General features: G+C 38.8%; 1 protein-coding gene across 1 annotated transcript; it reads right to left on the bottom strand.

Moving 5' to 3' along the window:
• Positions 1 to 199: 199 nt before the first annotated feature.
• On the bottom strand, positions 200 to 13,997 carry KGD4 (alpha-ketoglutarate dehydrogenase subunit 4). The gene is made up of 4 exons (XM_028089636.2): positions 13,858 to 13,997; positions 4,153 to 4,216; positions 1,975 to 2,162; positions 200 to 1,445 (listed from the first exon to the last, which is right to left on the bottom strand). The coding sequence occupies exons 1-4, from the start codon at positions 13,897 to 13,899 to the stop codon at positions 1,428 to 1,430; spliced, it is 312 nt and encodes a 103-aa protein (XP_027945437.1). The 5' UTR covers positions 13,900 to 13,997; the 3' UTR covers positions 200 to 1,427.
• Positions 13,998 to 18,740: the final 4,743 nt, after the last annotated feature.

The raw sequence follows: 18,740 nt of genomic DNA, 5'->3' as shown, positions 1-18,740 counted from the left end.
ATTGTTTTTCTGAGTCACCAGGACAGCTTACTGCTAGTACCAAACACCTGTCTCATATTCGACTTGGGCAACATTTATACTAGGCCACAACAGAGAATTTACAAGAGAAGCAGATCAACTATGGAATAGCAAAAAAAAAAAAAAAAAAGCAAAGCTTAGTTCACAGGCAAATGAGCAATACTCAACAACAATTCAACTGTTTCTTTTTTAAAGATTTTAAATTTATTTATTTCAGACAGAGAGAGATAGTAAGAGATCAAGAGTGAGCGGGGAGGAGAGGGAGAAGCAGGCTCCCCACTGAGCAGGGAGCCCAACACGGGGCTCGATCCCAGGACCCCGGGATCACGACCCAAACCAAAGGCAGATGCTCGACTGACTGAGCCACCCAGGCGCCCCTCGACTCTAATGCCCATAAGCTACCCTTACTATTAGGGATGACTTCTTCGAAGCATATTCTAGAAATCATTCAAGGTATGGAAGAAATTTTATTTAGCTTTGTGAGGCTTTACTTTCACAATAATACATACCCTTGGCACTGTAAGACCCTATTAAAGTTTCATAAATTGCCTTAGTAAGGTAAATATTTAGGTTGCTTTTATGACACTTTCAGACATTAAGTGTGAGAAAGTTAGTGGTTTCCAGAATTTGCACAGATGATGACAATTAAAACAGTAAAATAAAGAATAAGACTTTCTCAACACCCCTAATAACATATTAAGTTGCAATTTCTAATCAAACACCTATTTCTAGGTTATATTCATTTTGATCTCTTATTTTCCATTTTAAATTCTGGTATTTTCTTCTGAATACAGGTTACAAATAATCTTTTGTATTAACTCCCAGTTTTAATACCACAAAGTCACCTGTTTTACCTTGACTATATTTTTATCATTTAGTGTAGGATACACTTTTTAAACTAGTTATACTCCAGTAACTTTGTGAATGAAAAAAAGGGGAAGAAAATTAAGAACAAATAATGGAGTCATTCTTTCACTGACCCTCATCCAATTTCAGGAAAATCACTTCCCAAAAGCAGTAATTCTAATAAATCTTTCCATGTCTAAAAAGAAACTGAAACAAAAGGGAAACCATGGGAAACCTGTGATAGTTTACTAGATATTGTGTGCTTTTAGTAGCTCAACACTGGTAATCCTTGATAATCAAGAGTAAATTAATAGGCTAACATTTAAAAATGTATACTTTAATAAGCATATAAACAATTAGGTAAGCTTGTGGAGAAGCTGACCAAGATACATATATTAGGAGATACAATTGTCCATCTAAATTTTCTAGATTTCTTTTTTTTTTTTTGCAGAGTATTTATTCAAGTTATTTACTATATAATTTCTCATGTGCCATTTTGGAAGTCCTTTATTGTAAAGACTAGTCTTCTGTCTGATGACAAACAGCAGCCACACTGTCAGTGATTATTCTGGACCTCCACGCTGAAAAGGAAAAAACAAAGCAAAAAGATTGGGTGTTAAATTTACAGAAGAAATGTTTTCATGGCCACTATATGAATTTACACTATTTTAAGCAAATGATCTTTAGGTGTTTAAAAAAAAAAGTTTCGGTTTTTCATTCCTCTTAGGCACTCCTATCAAGGTTATGAACAATTTCTGATCTGGAAAGGGCTCAAGGTCCACTCTGATTGGTGGTCCTCAAATTTCATGGTCTCAGCAGCCCTTCACACTGAAAAATTACCAAGGATTCTACCGAGCTTTTTTCATGTGGTTATAGCTATTGCTACTTCCCATATTCTACTTCCACACATATATTCCTTCATGTACTTTTACTGAGGGCTTGTACATGGTTTATTTCTCATATTCCTGGTCTACCCGACTATTTTGGTGTTAGCTACTGACCCACCATGACAAGGTGATGGAAAGAGCAAGTAAATCAGCCTATGAAATTCCAAAAGCCAAAAATGTTCATGTGTTTTGCACAGTACTAAGATAAAGAGCAATGACATACTTGGATAAATTCAATTTCTTCTTGAGATACAAGTTTCCTTCTGTATTTCTGAGGTAATGTTTTTATTATTTCTGCAGTGTCTGGAGGACCCTGATGCACCAGCAAATCTGGGGATTTACTTCCCTTAGAATGCTGTGAAATTGAAGAAGAGTGAGACGGTAGTCCTGCTGATCTCAAAACTTCTGATACTGAAAAAAAAAAGGTAATTAGAGAAATAAATTGTTCAGGTGTCTTAAAATACTATTTTGAGTCTATTATTGAGTAAGCAAGTCATTCTTCAAATGCTAAGCGTAATTCTGAGAGGTATTACTGAGTAACTTAGTTGAGTACCTATATTTAATTTCATAAAGTTCTTTTTAAATAAGGAGGTAGCTGGGGGCGCCTGGGTGGCTCAGTCGGTTGGGTGACTGCCTTCGGCTCAGGTCATGATCCTAGAGCCCCGGATCGAGTCCCACATCAGGCTCCCTGCTTAGCAGGGAGCCTGCTTCTCCCTCTAACCCTCCCCCCTCTCATGTACTCTCTCTCTCATTCTCACTCTCTCAAAATAAATAAATCTTTAAAAAAAAATAAATACATAAATACATAAATAAATAAGGAGGTAGCTGGGGCGCCTGGATGGCTCAGTCAGTTGAGCGTGTCTTTGCCTCAGGTCATGATCCCAGCGTCCTGGGATGGAGTCCCGCATTGGGCTCCCTGCTCAGCGGGAAGCCTGCTTCTGCCTCTCCTCCCCGCTTGTGCTCTCTTTCTCTTTGTCTCTCTCAAATAAATAACTGAAATATTAAAAAAAAAAAGGAGGTAGCTTTAAGTGGATGAATTACTCAATCAAACAAGTCTGTAAAATAATAAAATTTCTAGGTAGTGGAGTTCAACCCATACAGATAATCTACCTGACTTAAGTTTTGTGTCGCATTTACAGTTAAAAATATCCCTATAAGGGGCACCTGGCTGGCTCAGTCAGTTAAGCGATTGCCTTTGGCTCAGATCATGATCCCAAGGTCCTGGGATGAAGCCCTGAATTGGGCACCCTTGCTCAGCACGAAGCATGCTTCTCCCTCTCTCCCGCTCCCTGTTTGTGCTCTCTCTGTCAAATAAATAAATAAAATCTTAAAAAAAAAAAAAGGATATATATATATATATATCCCTATAAAATTTGATAAACTACTCCCTGAATTAAAGATCAAATATAGGCGCCTGGGTGGCTCAGATGGTTAAGCGTCTGCCTTCGGCTCAGGTCATGATCCCAGGGTCCTGGGATCGAGCCCCACATCGGGTTCCTGGCTCAGCAGGCAGCCTGCTTCTCCCTCTCCTTCTGCCTCTCTCCCTGCTCATGCTTTCTCTTCTCTATCTCTGTGTCTCAAATAAATCTTTAAAAAAAAAAAGATCAAATATAATAAAGACAGGGACAATCATAATGATCACTGAGTAATGTATAGCATCACTATATTGGACACTGTAAGTTAATTATACTGGAATTAAAAAAAACAGGGACAAAGGATCGGGTAAAAAGGAGGGGCAAAAGGAAAACAGGACTTGTTCACAATCTTCAGTTACTTTATAGGAAATAATTGCTCAGGGCTAAGGCAGTCTTTACCTATTGAGTGAATGAATAAATGAGTGAAAGAAAAGAAGGTCAGCTGGGAGAAAAATATAGGAATGGCTACTGTTCCTCACAATCTCTCCAATGTAAGCATTGGACAGAAGAAAGGAAAGAACAAAAATTTCCCTATATAAAATCGTTTTCATTAAAACGATAACTGTTGAGTCACTACCTTTTTAAATGGAGGTAATAAGTTAATTTCTACTTGCACGAAACCTAGCAGACCATTGTGATCTAAGCTACAATGGTCTCGCTGATTTTAAAATGAGAAATAATGCCTATAATAGAATATTCATATACAAATATGCCTGTACATATATTTTTTTAAAAATCTGAAGTACAGGGGTGCCTGGGTGGCTCAGTTGTTAAACGTCTGCCTTCAGCTCAGGTCATGATCCCCGTGTCCTGGGATCAAGCCCAGCATCGGGCTCCCTGCTCGGCGGGAAGCCTGCTTCTCCCTCTCCCTCTCCCCCTACTTGTGTTCCCTCTCTCGTTGTGTCTCTCTCTGTAAATAAATAAATAAAATCTTTAAAATAAATAAAAAAATAAAAATAAAAATAAAAATCTGAAGTACAACTTACCGTTAGGTTTAGGATTGTCTCTTCTGTCAGGGAACCTTATTAATGGAGTATGTGGCTTGACTACCTAAAAGAAAAATAAAATACATGGGGAAAAAAAGATGAAGCACTAAAATAAACTCATTAACTATAAAAGAAACAACCTACTGGGCTTCATAGATACTTTTGTTAAAATAAACTAACTTAGTATTTGACAGCAACTTTAAATCTTCCTATTTTACTCTTCCCCAACCAGGAAAGCTGGTCTATGAACTATTAATTTGTTTATCTTATCTGTTCTTCATAGTAACTTTGGACTTTGCACATTATAAGACATTTTACTATACTACCAACTGACCTCAGAAACAACCCTATGAAAAAGATGACACAGATTTTATGTTGCATGATATATACTGCCCTGCTGCCTGGTAGAATTCTTGACTTGTATTGTTGTTTTCCTACTATGTCAATATCTAGCAGTGTAAAACAGCGTAAGAAGCATACTGAAAATTAGGTCATTAAGAAAATACTTTTGGAGGCTCAGTTGGTTAACCGTCTGCCTTCAGCTGAGGTCATGGTCCCAGGGTGAGAGACTGAGTTCCCCATCAGCGGGGAGCCTGCTTCTCCCTATGCCCCCCGCTCCCTCTGCTTGTGTGGGCTCTCTCTGACAAATTTTTAAAGGAAAATACTTTTTCTGACTACAAAAGTAACACATGTTCTGTGTAAAAAATTTGGGAGAAATGGAAAAAAGCACAAATAAGAAAATAACTATCTATAATCCTCAAACCCCCATAAAACAGACTTAAACACTTGTTAGCACATTTGGTCTGAGGGCTATACCCACAGAAATATATATTTTTAGAATATTGTTTTTATAACAGGTATTTGCAGAGTATTAATGTTTTATCCCTAAAATTCCAGATAATGCTATAGAGGAACTTAAATGGACCTTTCAATATGAAATTATCTGAATACACAATGCTAAGACTCTAATGAACAGTAGTATTTGCATCTAATCTCTAAGTTGCTCTGTAACTAATGATATTGAGATGTGTGTTTATCTGCAAAATATCTGTATATATGTACTATATATTATATATTTTATATGACTACAGAAGTAAATAGGCTTGTTGGGACTCGTCTGAAACCACCACCGTAATTGGGCTGCTGTGAGAAAATGCTGCCTCTCCCTCTGCCTGCCACTCCCTCTGCTTGTGTGCTCTCTGTCCTCATGAATAAATAAATAAAAAATCTTAAAAAAAAACCCAACAAAACTCTAATGTAACATTGTGTGTCAACTATACTTAAATAAAAATTTTTAAAAAACGAATTCTCCCTCTAGTGACTCTTTTTCCCTTTTCATAGCCAAGCTTCTTGAAAGAACGTTCTTCTAGCCATCCACTCTCAATACCCCATTTGAAAGTTTTTAAAATGTTCAACAGCTTTCAAGATAAACTTCAAACTCCACGTTCGTCCTTCACAAGGCCCATCCTGATCTGGCATTTCCTTAGCTCTCAAGCCTCATTCCCCACCACTGTCTTATAGACCTTTTATTCCAGGTATTCTTTTTTTTTTTTTTCATTTTTTTATTCCAGGTATTCTGAAGTACTTTTCTGTTCCCTATTCATCATGCCATTCAATCTACAGCTTGTGTTCTCTGCCAGGAAATCTATCCTCAGTCCCGCCCCACTTCCATGCCTCATGCTTTCATCTGGTTTTGTTTTGTTTTTAAGATTTTATTTATTTGAGAGAGAGCAAAGGGGGGCAAGAGAGAGAGCACGAACAAGGAAAGGGGCAGAGGGAGAAGCAGACTCCTCGCTGAGCAGGACATCCGAAGCAGGGCTCGATCCAAAGACCCTGGTATCATGACCTGAGCTGAAGGCAGACACCTAACAAACTGAGCCACCCAGGTGCCCCTCATCTGTTTGTCTTTTAAAACAATCAAGTATCACTCCCCTCTAAAAAGCTTTCCTGATTTCAAAGTGGGATTTTAAAACTCCTCCTTTGTGTTTCCACGGCATCCTGAACATGTTAAGAATATTATGCAGAGGACAGATCAATGAGCCAATGATTACAGGACAGCTAAGCTCCTGAAAAGGCAGAGTCAGAGAAATTAGCATTTCTGCAGTAGTGCCTGGTACATAGTAAATGCTGAGGAAACATTTGCAAAGTGAGTGAATAGAGACCATTTGTAAGTTAGGACTATGTATATATACACACACTTACACAACTGTATGTACACAGAATCCATTTCAGCATTACTTTTGCATACTTAAAAATATGATGTAATATGCCCTTATAGATTAAATTTCCAGTTTCGTGTCCACCCCCCTTTTAAAAGATTTTATTTATTTGAGAGAAGGAGAGAGAGAGAGAGAGAGAGAGAGAGAGAGAGAGAATGAGCAGGGGGAGGGGCAGAGGGAAACAGACAAGCAGACTCCCTGCTGAACAGGGAGCCCAATGCAGGGCTTGATCCAGGACCCTGAGATCATGACCTGAGCTAAAATCAGATGCTTAACTGACTGAGCCACCCAGGTGACCCTGGTATCCCCTTAAAAGAAATTTTTCTAAATACATGAGTAGAGAAAGTACTATAATTAACCCTAATAAACAAAAAATAAAATAAATCCTGACAAACACATTATACAATTTCAACAGTAATATAATCTTATTTCATCACCCGTTCCCCCATTAAACAAATCTCAACCATCTCCTCTTACCTGTTAATACCTTCCATATGTATCACTAACAGAAAATGGATTTTTGTGAAATCACAACCCCAATACGTTTTACCACAAGTTAAAATTCTTTAATATCATCTAATACTTAGCTTATGCTCAAATTTTCCTCACTCAAAATTTGATTTTTAAACTCTAAATGTAAACACGAAGCAACTCTGTATATTAGTTGGGTAACATAACTAAGAGAATAAAAAAGAGCTAATCCAAATAACTTTCATAGTGCTTAGACTATACTTCAGTCTAAAGGCAATGGTAATAATAACAAATACAAAGAAATTTTGAACTTCTTAGTTTGGTGTTGGTTAGTTGTATAAATACAGCAATTCTGAAACCATTTTCTATCTACTGTAGGACTGAGCCAATGAGTACCTACATTTATACTGATGTTTGGGGGAGCCAGGGATTTGCCTGTGGGAGAAAGAAAATACAAGTGTGGGATTGTGGGGGAAGAGAAGGAAGAATGCTGGGGTGTACAGATTGGAATCTAAGGGGTCAGTATAAATTCATGATAAATGCCTTGAGTTTATTCAGCCTGTCTCATTAATGGATATTTGGGTTGTTTCCAGTCCTTATTACAAATAATGCATACAGTAAATATCCTCATACTATTCTTATCTGTGCCAGTATATCTGTGGGATAGATTCCTAGGAAAGAGATTGCTGGGTCAAAAGATAAAAATCTAATTTTGCAAGATACTGCTAGATTTTCTTTCACAGAGGTTCTACTGTTTTACATTCCCATATTGGTTCCTAGAGCGACCAGTAAGTGCCTGCGTACACACAGCCTTCCCAACAGACTTATGTTATCTAACTTGCACATTTTTAATAAACTCTAAGTGAGGAAAAATGTTATCTCCATGTAGTTGTAATTTTGACTTATTGTGAGGCTGTCCAGTTTTTCACATGGTTAAGAGCCATTTTCATTTCTTCACCTGTGAAGAGTATGTTCACAGCTCTTGCCTATTTTTCTGTGCTTACAAATTCTTTATATAGTATGGTTATTAACCCTTTTTCTGTTGCAAATTTTTTACCTAGTCTTTTTTTGTCGAATGCTTTTTAATTTTTTGAATGAGTAAAGGTGTTTTTTTTCTTTCTAGTACGGCCCAAATTGTCAGTTTTTTCCCCTTACTGTATCTTGATTTTAAAGCATAGTTGGGAAAGTTTTCACTGTTCCCAGGTTATAAAGTCTTGTTTTCATTTGGTATTGCATGGTTTTGTTTCTTTTAATTTTCAATTTTGAAATAATTATGGAGTCATAGGAAGTTGCAAAAAATGTACAGGGAAATTCCAGGTACCTTCATTCAGTTTCCTACTACAGTAATATCTTACATAACTACAGCACAGTAACAAAACCAGGAAACTGACATTGGTACAGTCCATATAGCTTATTTAGATTTTATCAGTTTTATATGCACTCATTTGTGCATGTATAATTCTTTGCAATTTTGGCTTCATTTTTTACATTAAAATATCAGATCCATATGCAATTTATCACTTCCTCCCCAACAAACCCCTGACAACCACTGATCTTTTTACTGTCTCCATAGTTTTGTCTTTTCCAGAATGTCACGTATTTGGAATCATTCAGTAAGTAGTCTTTTCAGTTTGGTTTCTTTCACTTAGTAACATGCATGTAAGTTTCCTCCATGTCTTTTCATGGCTTGATAGCAAATTTCTTTTTAGTGTTGGGTAATAGTCCATTGTCTGGATGTACCACAGTTTATGTTATCTATTTACCTACTACTAAAGGATATCTTGGTTGCTTCCAAATTTTTACAATTATGAATAAAGCTGCTATAAATATCCATGTGCAGGTTTCTATGTAGACATAAGTTTTCAACTCATTGGGTAAACAGCAAAGTGCAATTGTTTGATCATAAAGTATACCAAGTTTTTAAAGAAACTGCCAAACTGCCTTCCAGTTTGGAAGGCTGTACCATATTGCATTCTCACCAGGAGTGAATGAGAGTGCCTAATGCTCCACATCTTTGCCAGAATTTGGTGGTATCAATGTTCTTCTGGATTTTGGCCACTCTAATAGGTATGAAGTGATATTTCATTGTTGTCTTAATTTGCAAATCCATGATGACATATGATGGTGAGCATCTTTTCATATGCCTGTGTGTGATCTGTCTTCCTTGATGAGGAGTCTATTCAGGTCTTCTAGGCATTTTGTTGTTGTTGTTGTCTTTAAGTAGGCTCCACAGCCCAGCGCAGGACTCAAACTCAAACTCAGGACCCTATCAAGACCTGAGCTGAGATCAAGAGCCAGACACTTAACGGAATGAGGCACCCAGGCACCCTGCCCATTTTTAAATCAGGTTGTTTTCTTATTAAGTTTTAAGAGTTCTTTGTATAATTTGGATAATGGTCCTTTATTAAATGTTTTTCGCATATATTTTCTCCCAGTCTGTGGCTTGCCATCTTTAACTGTCTTTTGCAGACAAGAAGATTTTAACTTGAATAACATCCGGCTTATCAATTATTTCTTTCACATATCATGTCTTTGGTGTTGTATCTAAAAAGTCACAGCCAGGGACGCCTGGGTGGCTCAGTTGGTTGGGCGTCTCCCTTCAGCTCAGGTCAGGATCCCAAGGTCCTGGGATCCAGTCCCGAATTGGGCTCCCTGCTCAGTGAGGAACCTGCTTCTCCCTCTGCCTCTGCCCCTCCCCCTGCTTGTGCTCATCCATGCTTGGGCACGTGTGCTCGCACTCTCTGTCAAAATAAATAAATAAAATCTTTGCGGGGGGGGGGGGATAAATAAATAAATAATAAAAAGTCACAGCCAAACCCAATATCATATACATTTTTTCTTATGTTATTTTCTAGTTTTCTAGTTTTGCCTTTTACATACAATTCTATGATCCATTTTGAGACAATTTTGTGGAGGGTATAAGGTCTACGTCTAGATTCATTTTTTTCCAAGTGGATATCCAGTTGTTCCACAACATTTATTGAAGACTATCTTGGGTGCCTGGGCGGCTCAGTTGGTTAAGCAACTGCCTTCGGCTCAGGTCATGATCCTGGAGTCCCAGGATCGAGTCCCACATTGGGCTCCCTGCTCAGCAGGGAGTCTGCTTCTCCTTCTGACCCTCTTCCCTCTCGTGCTCTCCATCTCTCATTCTCTCTCTCTCAAATAAATAAATGAAATCTTAAAAAAAATAACTATCTTTTCTCCATCTATTGTGTTTGCTCCTTTGTCACAGTTCAGTTAAAATAGCTTTTAATTTTTAATTTTCCCTTTCTAAGTCTCTTAGTTTTAGCTACGCCTCATATATAGCATAGCATTGGATAGGCATTTGTCAGCCAATTTGAGAATAATTTTCTAAAGGGGATTTAGATCATTTACATGTACAGATATAATTCACAAGTTTGGTATATTTTGTCACATCATTTTATGATTATTTAACAATAAATTCCTTTGTCATATTACCTTTTTCTTTGCTTTCATTTGTGTGATTTTTTTTTAATTTGGAAAGATTTGTAAATTGTACTTCTGTGTATCTATATTTACATTACTACCTTTACATAATTCCCTTAATGGATAATTTCTGAGATACTACCCATTGGTTTATTATTATGAGAAAGAATGAAAGCAGGTGATCAGGATCTCTTCTCTGCTTTCTTTCCCATCTTTTACTACCACTTAATAACCAGGGGCAGTAGCAAGTGTATTCTACCTTTTGTATATTCTTCCCCCTTATTCCTCCATTTTAAAAGTTGAATTAGAGCTATACTGTCAAACAATAGTATTACCAACAAGTCTTTCACCCGTATCTCCATTATTTAGTCTTAGTTCTTAGAGCCACATACATTCAACATTCATATCTGTTTCCTATGTTTAAACAACTCCAAGTACAACTAAATATTCCTTAATTGTCTTTCATTCTCTGGGAGATCTAGTAGGAAGGGCTCTAGGGAACAATATTCCCTGAGTTATTGAAGATGTAGAAGGATTTGTGGCCTTTACAACTTGAAGGTCAATGTCGTTAGATATATCTCTGGTTCACATTTTCCATCTTTAACTACCTTAAATATGTTATCCACATGTCCTCCTTTATGAACTATTATTGTTGAAAACTCTAACTTTTGCCCTCTGTTAAGTGTGGTCTTGTAGCCTGGATCACCCAAATTTTTTCTTTTTCTCCTTTAAAAATCTAAAGATTCTAGGGGCTCCTGGGTGGCTTAGTCAGTTGGGCATCCGACTCTTGGTTTCGGCTCAAGTCGTGACCTCAGGGTCCTGGGATCCAGCCCTGTGTGCATCAGGCTCTCCGCTCGGTGGTGAGTCTGCTTGTCTCCCACTCTCTCTTGCCCCCTCCTCCCCATGTGAGCACTTGCGCGTATGCGTGCTCTCTCTCTCTCAAATAAATAAATAAATCTTAAAAAATTTTTTTTCAAGATTCTACTAGAATATACCCATTAGTCGGGCGCCTGGGTCGCTCAGCCGGTTAAGCGGCTGCCTTCGGCTCAGGTCATGATCCCAGGGTCCTGGGATCGAGTCCCGCATTGGGCTCCCTGCTCAGCAGGGAGCCTGCTTCTCCCTCTCCCTCTGTCTGCCTCTTTGCCTACTTGTTCTCTCTCTCTCTCTAACAAAATCTTTAAAAAAAAAAAGAATATACCCATTAGTCAAACACAGTTGGTTAATTCTCTCAAGCCTAAGGTAGAGGTTTAAGTCTTTTACATCAGGTAAGTTTTATTAACTTACAGGTTTTGAGACTTGTTCTATTTGCTTTTACTTTTTCAGACTACTTATTATACAAAAGTTGCAGCTTCCTGTTTTTATCTACTTCTATGACTTTCTCTGAATCCTTCTTTTCCTTCATTATTCTGTGATTTTTTTCATTTTCCTCTTTTCATGCACTATTCCTTTAAGAAAACTTCTGAGTTGCCTATTTACCTTTATATTCCTTCTACTTTAGTATTTACTTCTGAAAAGTTCTAATTCACTGAGTTCAGAGCTTTATTGTCCCTAAAGTAACCTAAAATCTAACCGCAACTACAACCTTTTAACGTATAGAACTCTTCTCTGTTACTTCCCACTGTAAGCTTCACCAAACCCTTCATTTCTTTGATTGTTCCTTTTTCCAGTCAACTGGTTCCACCCTAATTTTATCTCGTTTCTTATCTAGCCCAGAACACAGGGACCATTCAATATTCTATAACCAGCACTCTCAACCTCCTCCCCGGAAGTGTATCTTCACTCCACTGGTAAATCTCAAACCTTCTTCCCATGTCTCATGTCTCATGTCTCATGCAGTCAAAATGATTTTGTAAATAATAAATTATCATTTTTCTGCTTACATCAGCCCAAATATATCAAATATATATGCTTGGCATTCAGACATTTTTATGTCTTTTTGTAGATAAATGTATGTTATTTCTCTTGGGTATAAACCTATGAGTAAAATTGTTAGGTCACAGGGTACGAATGTTTAACTACCAGACACTGACAAAACAGACTTTAAAAAGTGGCTATACGAATTATACTGGGTTTTAGGTGCTTCACATTGTCATCTCTCTGTATTGCCAGTTTTTAAAAAATTTTTTTAAAGATTTTTAAAAAAATCTGTTTATTTGACAGAGAGAGACAGCGATAGAGGGAACACAAGCAGGGGGAGTGGGAGAGGGAGAAGCAGGCTCCCCGCGGAGCAGGGAGCCCCATGTGGGGCTCAATCCCAGGACCCTGGGATCATGACCTGAGCCGAAGGCAGAGGCTTAACAACTGAGCCACCCAGATGCCCCACCAGTTTTTAAAAATTCTAATAACTTTGGTAGATGCAGTAGTACTTCCTGGCTTTAATTTGTATTGTCCGGCAAGTATTTCACAGGCTTATTGCTCATTTGTGTATCTTCTTTTGTGCAGTTTCAACTTTTTAGCCCGTTTTTAAATTGAGCTATATATTATGGATATGTATGGTTATGCATTATGGATACCAGTCCTTTGTTAGAGGTTCTCCTTGTCCTCACAGAATCTTTAATTAGTTAATGCTCAGTATCTACCCACTGAATGGGTGAGGATCATTCCTTGCAATGAGACCGAAGGCTGGGATCTAGGACTATCTTTCAAACTGAAACAACTTTAAGAAGTCTTTTTAAGAGGTGTATTTGTGCAAAGGTAATAAATGCGCTTCTCATATCAAAGTTAAAAATCATACAGTAATATACTTTGAGAGTATATTTTACACAGATTGTGTAAAACAACCACAAATGTGGAGGTTGTGTCCCTTTATATACCAACTTTACCTCTCCTATTTAATTTAAGCAATCAGAGATGGAGAAGCAAACATAAAAGCTATCAGGAGTTAGTAACTGATGTTTGGATTAACAAAGTTCCTCTAGCTACCAATCTAAACTCAAGGGGAAAAAAGCTTGGGAAACCAACAACATCTGTAATGTAAAGCATTATAGATAAACTTAAATAATATCTTTTTCCCCCTCCAACTCCCTCCATCCAGCCAGTAACTAGACGCCTGGACTGGTGGGGGAGAACAGGCCCGGGGTAAGGACGGAGCTCGCAGGGCCAGTTCTCCGGCCATTCCCGAGACCTTGAAGGGACACTGGGTCAGATACAAGGTTCGCTTCCTTCCACTTGCCGTTACCGCCGTCCTTACGATTGGCTGATCCGGGACATCACAGACAATGCTAAACGTCGATTGGCCAGACTATTGCCAGGGCAGCCTAGCCCGCCGACTGCTAAGAGGGCTACGGAGGTCCTGGCGGAGTACAGTCCGGGAGCCGCGTAGCTGCTCTGTGCCTACACTGCAGTCCTGCAGCCTGGCTGGAACCCTCAGCTACAGTCCCGGCTCACTGCCCGACCCAATGGGCTCAAGGTCCAATTCTCACACATGCCCCCGGGCCGCGTCGCTGGCGCTACCCGAGGCCGCGGTGACCGCGCAGCCTCCGCCACCGCCCTGTCTCCCCAGCGCCTTTGCTATAATCAGCAGTATCCCTACCGCCCACGGTGCGAAAAAGCGACCGAATTTCCTTACCTGAACGACCCGGCTGGCAGACGCCATCTTACTGCCCATCATGACCCCAGGATGTGGCAGCAGTTTCCGGGGCGCTCGCTAGGCGCAGAGATAACAGGAATCCTGGGCAGCTGGGGGCGGGCCCTGCCTGTGGCGTCACCGAGGAGGGACGAGCGGGCATTCCCGGATCCTCCTCCACTACGGAGCTAACCCACCCTCTGTACCTGGCCCCGCCCCACCCCGCCCCACTTCCCGCCTAGGAACTGCCCCACGTGCTCCCCATTGTTCAGTTTTGCAGGCGAAGGTTTGTGGTGTTGGGTTTGTTCTACACATGAGCCTACGAGTAAACTAGGGCCATTTCCTCTCCAGATAGCCAGTTTCTAATTTAAGTAGAGAACAAAATTTAATCTGAAACCAAATAAGTAATACAAAGTCATGTGGCTTCCTAAAACGAACTATCTCGTTAAAACTTGGGAGTTAGCGGCAGGCTCAGGGAGTGGTCAATTCCAGGTCTACACTAGGCTACTTATTATTCCCTCACTTACTGGCATTACTTGATAGGGTCTACCATTAATCCTGATATTAAACTGTCTGCTTCAAGTATGAGAGAACTCAAAAGTGTCTTTCTTTTTGAAGCAAAATGCTTCCATATCATTCCCCAAAAATTATATTAAATTTTGTGGCAAATATTAGTTTATGTTGTTATAAATTTTAAATACACGATATGTTGCAGCCACTTAACATAATTCTGTAGGTAATGTAGCCAGCCATAAGTTGTTTTAAATAGAGTGACACATTTGATGACCTAGATCAGTGGTTTCTAAATCTGGGAAGCTTCTTAGAAATATGTTATGGTGAGGGCGCCTGAGTGGCTCAGTCAGTCGTTAAACGTCTGCCTTTGGCTCAGGTCATGATCCCAGGGTCCTGGGATCGAGTCTCACATCGGGCTCCTTGCTCCGCGGGAAGCCTGCTTCTCCCTCTCCCACTCCCCCTGCTTCTGTTCCCTCTCTGGCTGTGTCTCTCTCTGTCAAATAAATACATAAAATCTTAAAACAACAACAAAAAAAGAAGTATGTTATTGTGCCCCCAAATGGGCCCTTCTGATAAAATTTAAATTACACTGAAACACTATTTTCACCCATCCAACTGGTCAACATACATAATTTGGATAACATCCTGGGGAGGTTGTAGGAACACAGGCACTCAAACACATCTTTTGGTAGGAGTAAAAGATGGTATTTGAAAAACTTACATACTGAATGACTCCAACTATATGACATTATGGAAAAGGCAAAATTATAGAGATAGTAACAAGATCAGTGATTGCCAGGGACAAATAGGCAGAGCATAATGGTTTTTAGGACAGTGCAACTATTCTATTATGATACAGTAATGGTAGATACGAGTCTTTTTACATGTCAAAATCCATAGAATGTACCACTTTTGGGTAATAATGACATATTAATATAGGTTCAATCGTAACAAATATACCACTCTAATAAGGAATGGTGTTAGTGGGGGAGACTGAATGTGTAGGAGCAGTAAGTATATGGGAACTCTTACTTTCTGCAATTCTTCTGTGAACCTAAAACTGCTCTAAAAAATAGGCTATTAAAAAAATTGTTTTAAGCCACCACTGGTGAAACCAGATAATGTGTTCTTAAAGCTCAAAAGTGGTGATGTGTTAACTCTTAAGTGTGGGAATCTCTTCACAATGTATATGTACACCAAATGAAGTTGTACACTTTAAATATCTTACAATTTTATTTGTCAATCATCTCAATACAGCTAGGGAAGAAAAGCTCGAAAGCAGCAGAATCTTAGATTTCTAGTACAAAGACTTTTCGTTTACACACAGAGAAAAACAGCAAGTTTCTATGTGAATATCTACAGTATTAGATTCTCATTCTATTTCTTAAAAAGATTTTATTTTTTTTTGACAGAGAGAAAGAGAGAGAGAGAGAGCACAAGCAGGGGGAGCAGCAGGCAGAGGGAGAGGGAGAAGCTCCCTGTGCTGAGCAGGGAGCCGGATGTGGGGATTAGTCCTGAGCTGAAGGCAGATGCTTAACCGAGCCACCCAGACATTCCCTAGATTCTCATTCTAAGGTCATTTAAAAGACATAGACTTTTTAAGTTACTTTTCTAAATAAATGTTTTTCATTTTCCTTTATGACTATATTTAAGAAATGATTATGGAAAAAGAAGTCCCATAATTTAGAGATTTTATTAAAAAATAAACTTTCCAGGGGTACCTGGGTAGCTCAGTCAGTTAACCTTCGGACTCTTGATTTCAGTTCAGGTCATGATCTTGGCATCCTGGGATCAAGCCCCACATCTAGCTCCATATGGGCTCAACGCAGAGTCTGCTTGTCCCTCCCCCCAACCCCCTGCGGGCACTGTCTCTTTCTCTAAAATAAAGTCTAAAAAAAGAAAGAAAGAAAGAGAGAGAGAGAGAGAGAGAAAGAAAGAAAAAGAAAGAGAAAAAAACAAAACTTTCCAAGTCCTCAAATACAAAGAATTCTCCTGGGAATACCTGATAATAAATTTCAGAAAATGTCAAATGCAGTGCAAATTACTGGTCATATTGGTATGGATTTTGTTTTGGGGAATCTCAGCCAGGAAAATATGACTTTTCTTTACTTGTGAATTTATTTCTAAGTGTTGATATTCATACTCCACAGAATTCTCATCCAGCTCGCTTATAAATTAATTCTCTCTAGGATGAAAGTAGATGATAAAAGTAGTTAAAGTGGAAGGAGCAACTTGCCTCATCCCTCAAATCATGTCTTCTTTTCCTACTGCTAATCAGTTTCTATCAGTCACCATCAGGTATGTCATCAGATCATTTGATTACTGACCCCACTCAGGTCCTGTGATTTCTGTCTACACTCTCAATACTATTATTTGGCTATTCTCATGAACCTTGATAAAAAAATTTGAAACTCCTGGGGCACCTGGGTGGCTCAGTCGTTAAGCGTCTGCCTTCAGCTCAGGTCATGATCCCAGGGTCCTGGGATCGAGCCCTGCATCAGGCTCCCGGCCCCGCGGGAAGCCTGCTTCTCCCTCTCCTACTCCCCCTGCTTGTGTTCTCCCTCTCCCGCTGTGTCTCTATCAAATAAGATCTTTTAAAAAAATAATAAAAAAAATTAAAATTAAAATAAAACTTGTTGGGGCGCCTGGGTGGCTTGGTTAGTTGAACTTCGAGCTCTTGGTTTCGGCTCCAGTCATGATCTCATGGGTTGGGGGGGGATAGAGCCCTGCTTTGTGCTCTGTTCCCAGCGAGGAGTCCGCTTGACGGATTCTCTCCCTCTGCCCCTCCCCCTGCTTGCGTGCCTACTCTCTAGCATAAATCTTAAAAAAAAAGTATATATATATGTACATATGTATGTCTATATATGCATATATGTACATATATATACATAAAACTTGTTTTATAATAATTTATATAGACAATATCCAAGAATACAGTATGGCAAAAAGAATAAAACTACACATAAATTATAATTTATCAAAACAAATGAAGACTGTAAATATTTCAAAGAAAAGTATTTAGAATTCAAATTTAGACTAATCTCTGTATTTCCATTATTGATCTAAAGAACAGATTTCAAATGCTATTTTCCACTACAGTGTATCTTTTCAAGTTTAAAGTCCTTCTTAAGAAAGTGCTGAGGGGGGCGCCTGGGTGGCTCAGTTGGTTGAGTGACTGCCTTCGGCTCAGGTCATGATCCTGGAGTCCCGGGATCGAGTCCCACATTGGGCTTCCTAATCAGCAGGGAGTCTGCTTCTCCCTCTGACCCTCTTCCCTCTCGTGCTTTCTCTCATTCTCTCTCTCTAATAAATAAATAAAATCTTAAAAAAAAAAAAAAAAAGAAAGTGTTGAGGGGCACCTGGGTGGCTCAATCAGTTAAGCTTGGGTTATGATCTCAGGGTTCTGGGATCGAACCTCAACAGGCTCCCTGCTGAGCAGGGAGTCCACTCGGCCCTCTGCCCTTCCCCCCACTCATTCTCTCTCCAACCAATAAAATCTTTAAAAAAAGAAAAAGAATGTTGAAAACACTACACTGTTTATGAAAATGATTAGTGGCTCCAAACTAATAAAGAACTCAAATTAGAGCTTTCTCTAAAAAGGGATGGGACACTATAAAAGATAGCAAGTTCTTTTTTTTTTTAAGTTTATATATTTTTAGTAATATGTATACCCAACGTGGGGCTTGAACTCACGACCCTGAGATCAAGAGTCACATGCTCTACCGACTGAGCCAGACCAGCACCCCAGCAAGGTCAAGTTATTAATAAGAAAGAGTAACACCTACTCTTTTTACTTTTTAACTTATAAAAGTAATATGTGATATAGAAGTACAAAATAAAGAAGTCACAATTACTCTATAATAACCACAAGTCTTAACATTTTGGAAGTGTTTATCTTTTTTGTTTTTCAAGGTTGAGGTGCTTTATTTGGGTTTCTGTTTAAAGATGTGGATGGATGGGAAAATAAACAAAGATGCGGATGGGGTGTGGGGGACTTCGGGAGATGTTGGTCACAGAGTACAAAAATGCAGTTAGAAGATGAGTAAGTTTTTGGAGATTGAATGCACAGCATTGTGATTATAGTTAACAGTATTATATACTTCCAAGTTACTATGATCTTAAATGTTCTCACCACAAAAAAGAAATAATTATGTGACATGATAGAGATGTGAGCTAATGCCATGGTGGTCAAATCAACCCATTGTATACCTTCAACTTACACAATGCTATGTCAATTATATCTCTGTATTAAAAAAAAAGAGGCAAAAAAAGAATGTGTTGAGATAAAACTAAAATGAGATTTATTTCAATAAAATACAACTGATAGTTGAAAAAAACATCAAGATGTCGATACCCTTTTCTAATTTTTGTAA

Source organism: Eumetopias jubatus, unplaced genomic scaffold, assembly GCF_037043125.1.
Source record: "Eumetopias jubatus isolate StellerSeaLion01/CBP00866 unplaced genomic scaffold, mEumJub1_p1.0 scaffold_5, whole genome shotgun sequence".
Taxonomy (NCBI): domain Eukaryota; kingdom Metazoa; phylum Chordata; class Mammalia; order Carnivora; family Otariidae; genus Eumetopias; species Eumetopias jubatus.
Note: the sequence above shows the minus strand (reverse complement) of the source record. Positions and strands in the feature narration are given on the sequence as shown.

Bases quoted from the DNA above. Each gene is read 5' to 3' on its own strand.
- KGD4 (XM_028089636.2), bottom strand. From the start codon at position 13,899: ATGATGGGCAGTAAGATGGCGTCTGCCAGCCGGGTCGTTCAG. The intron at 4,217-13,857 runs GTAAGGAAATTC...TTTTTCTTTTAG, and splicing joins CTGCCAGCCGGGTCGTTCAG to GTAGTCAAGCCACATACTCC. The intron at 2,163-4,152 runs GTAAGTTGTACT...TTTTTTTTTCAG, and splicing joins AGACAATCCTAAACCTAACG to TATCAGAAGTTTTGAGATCA.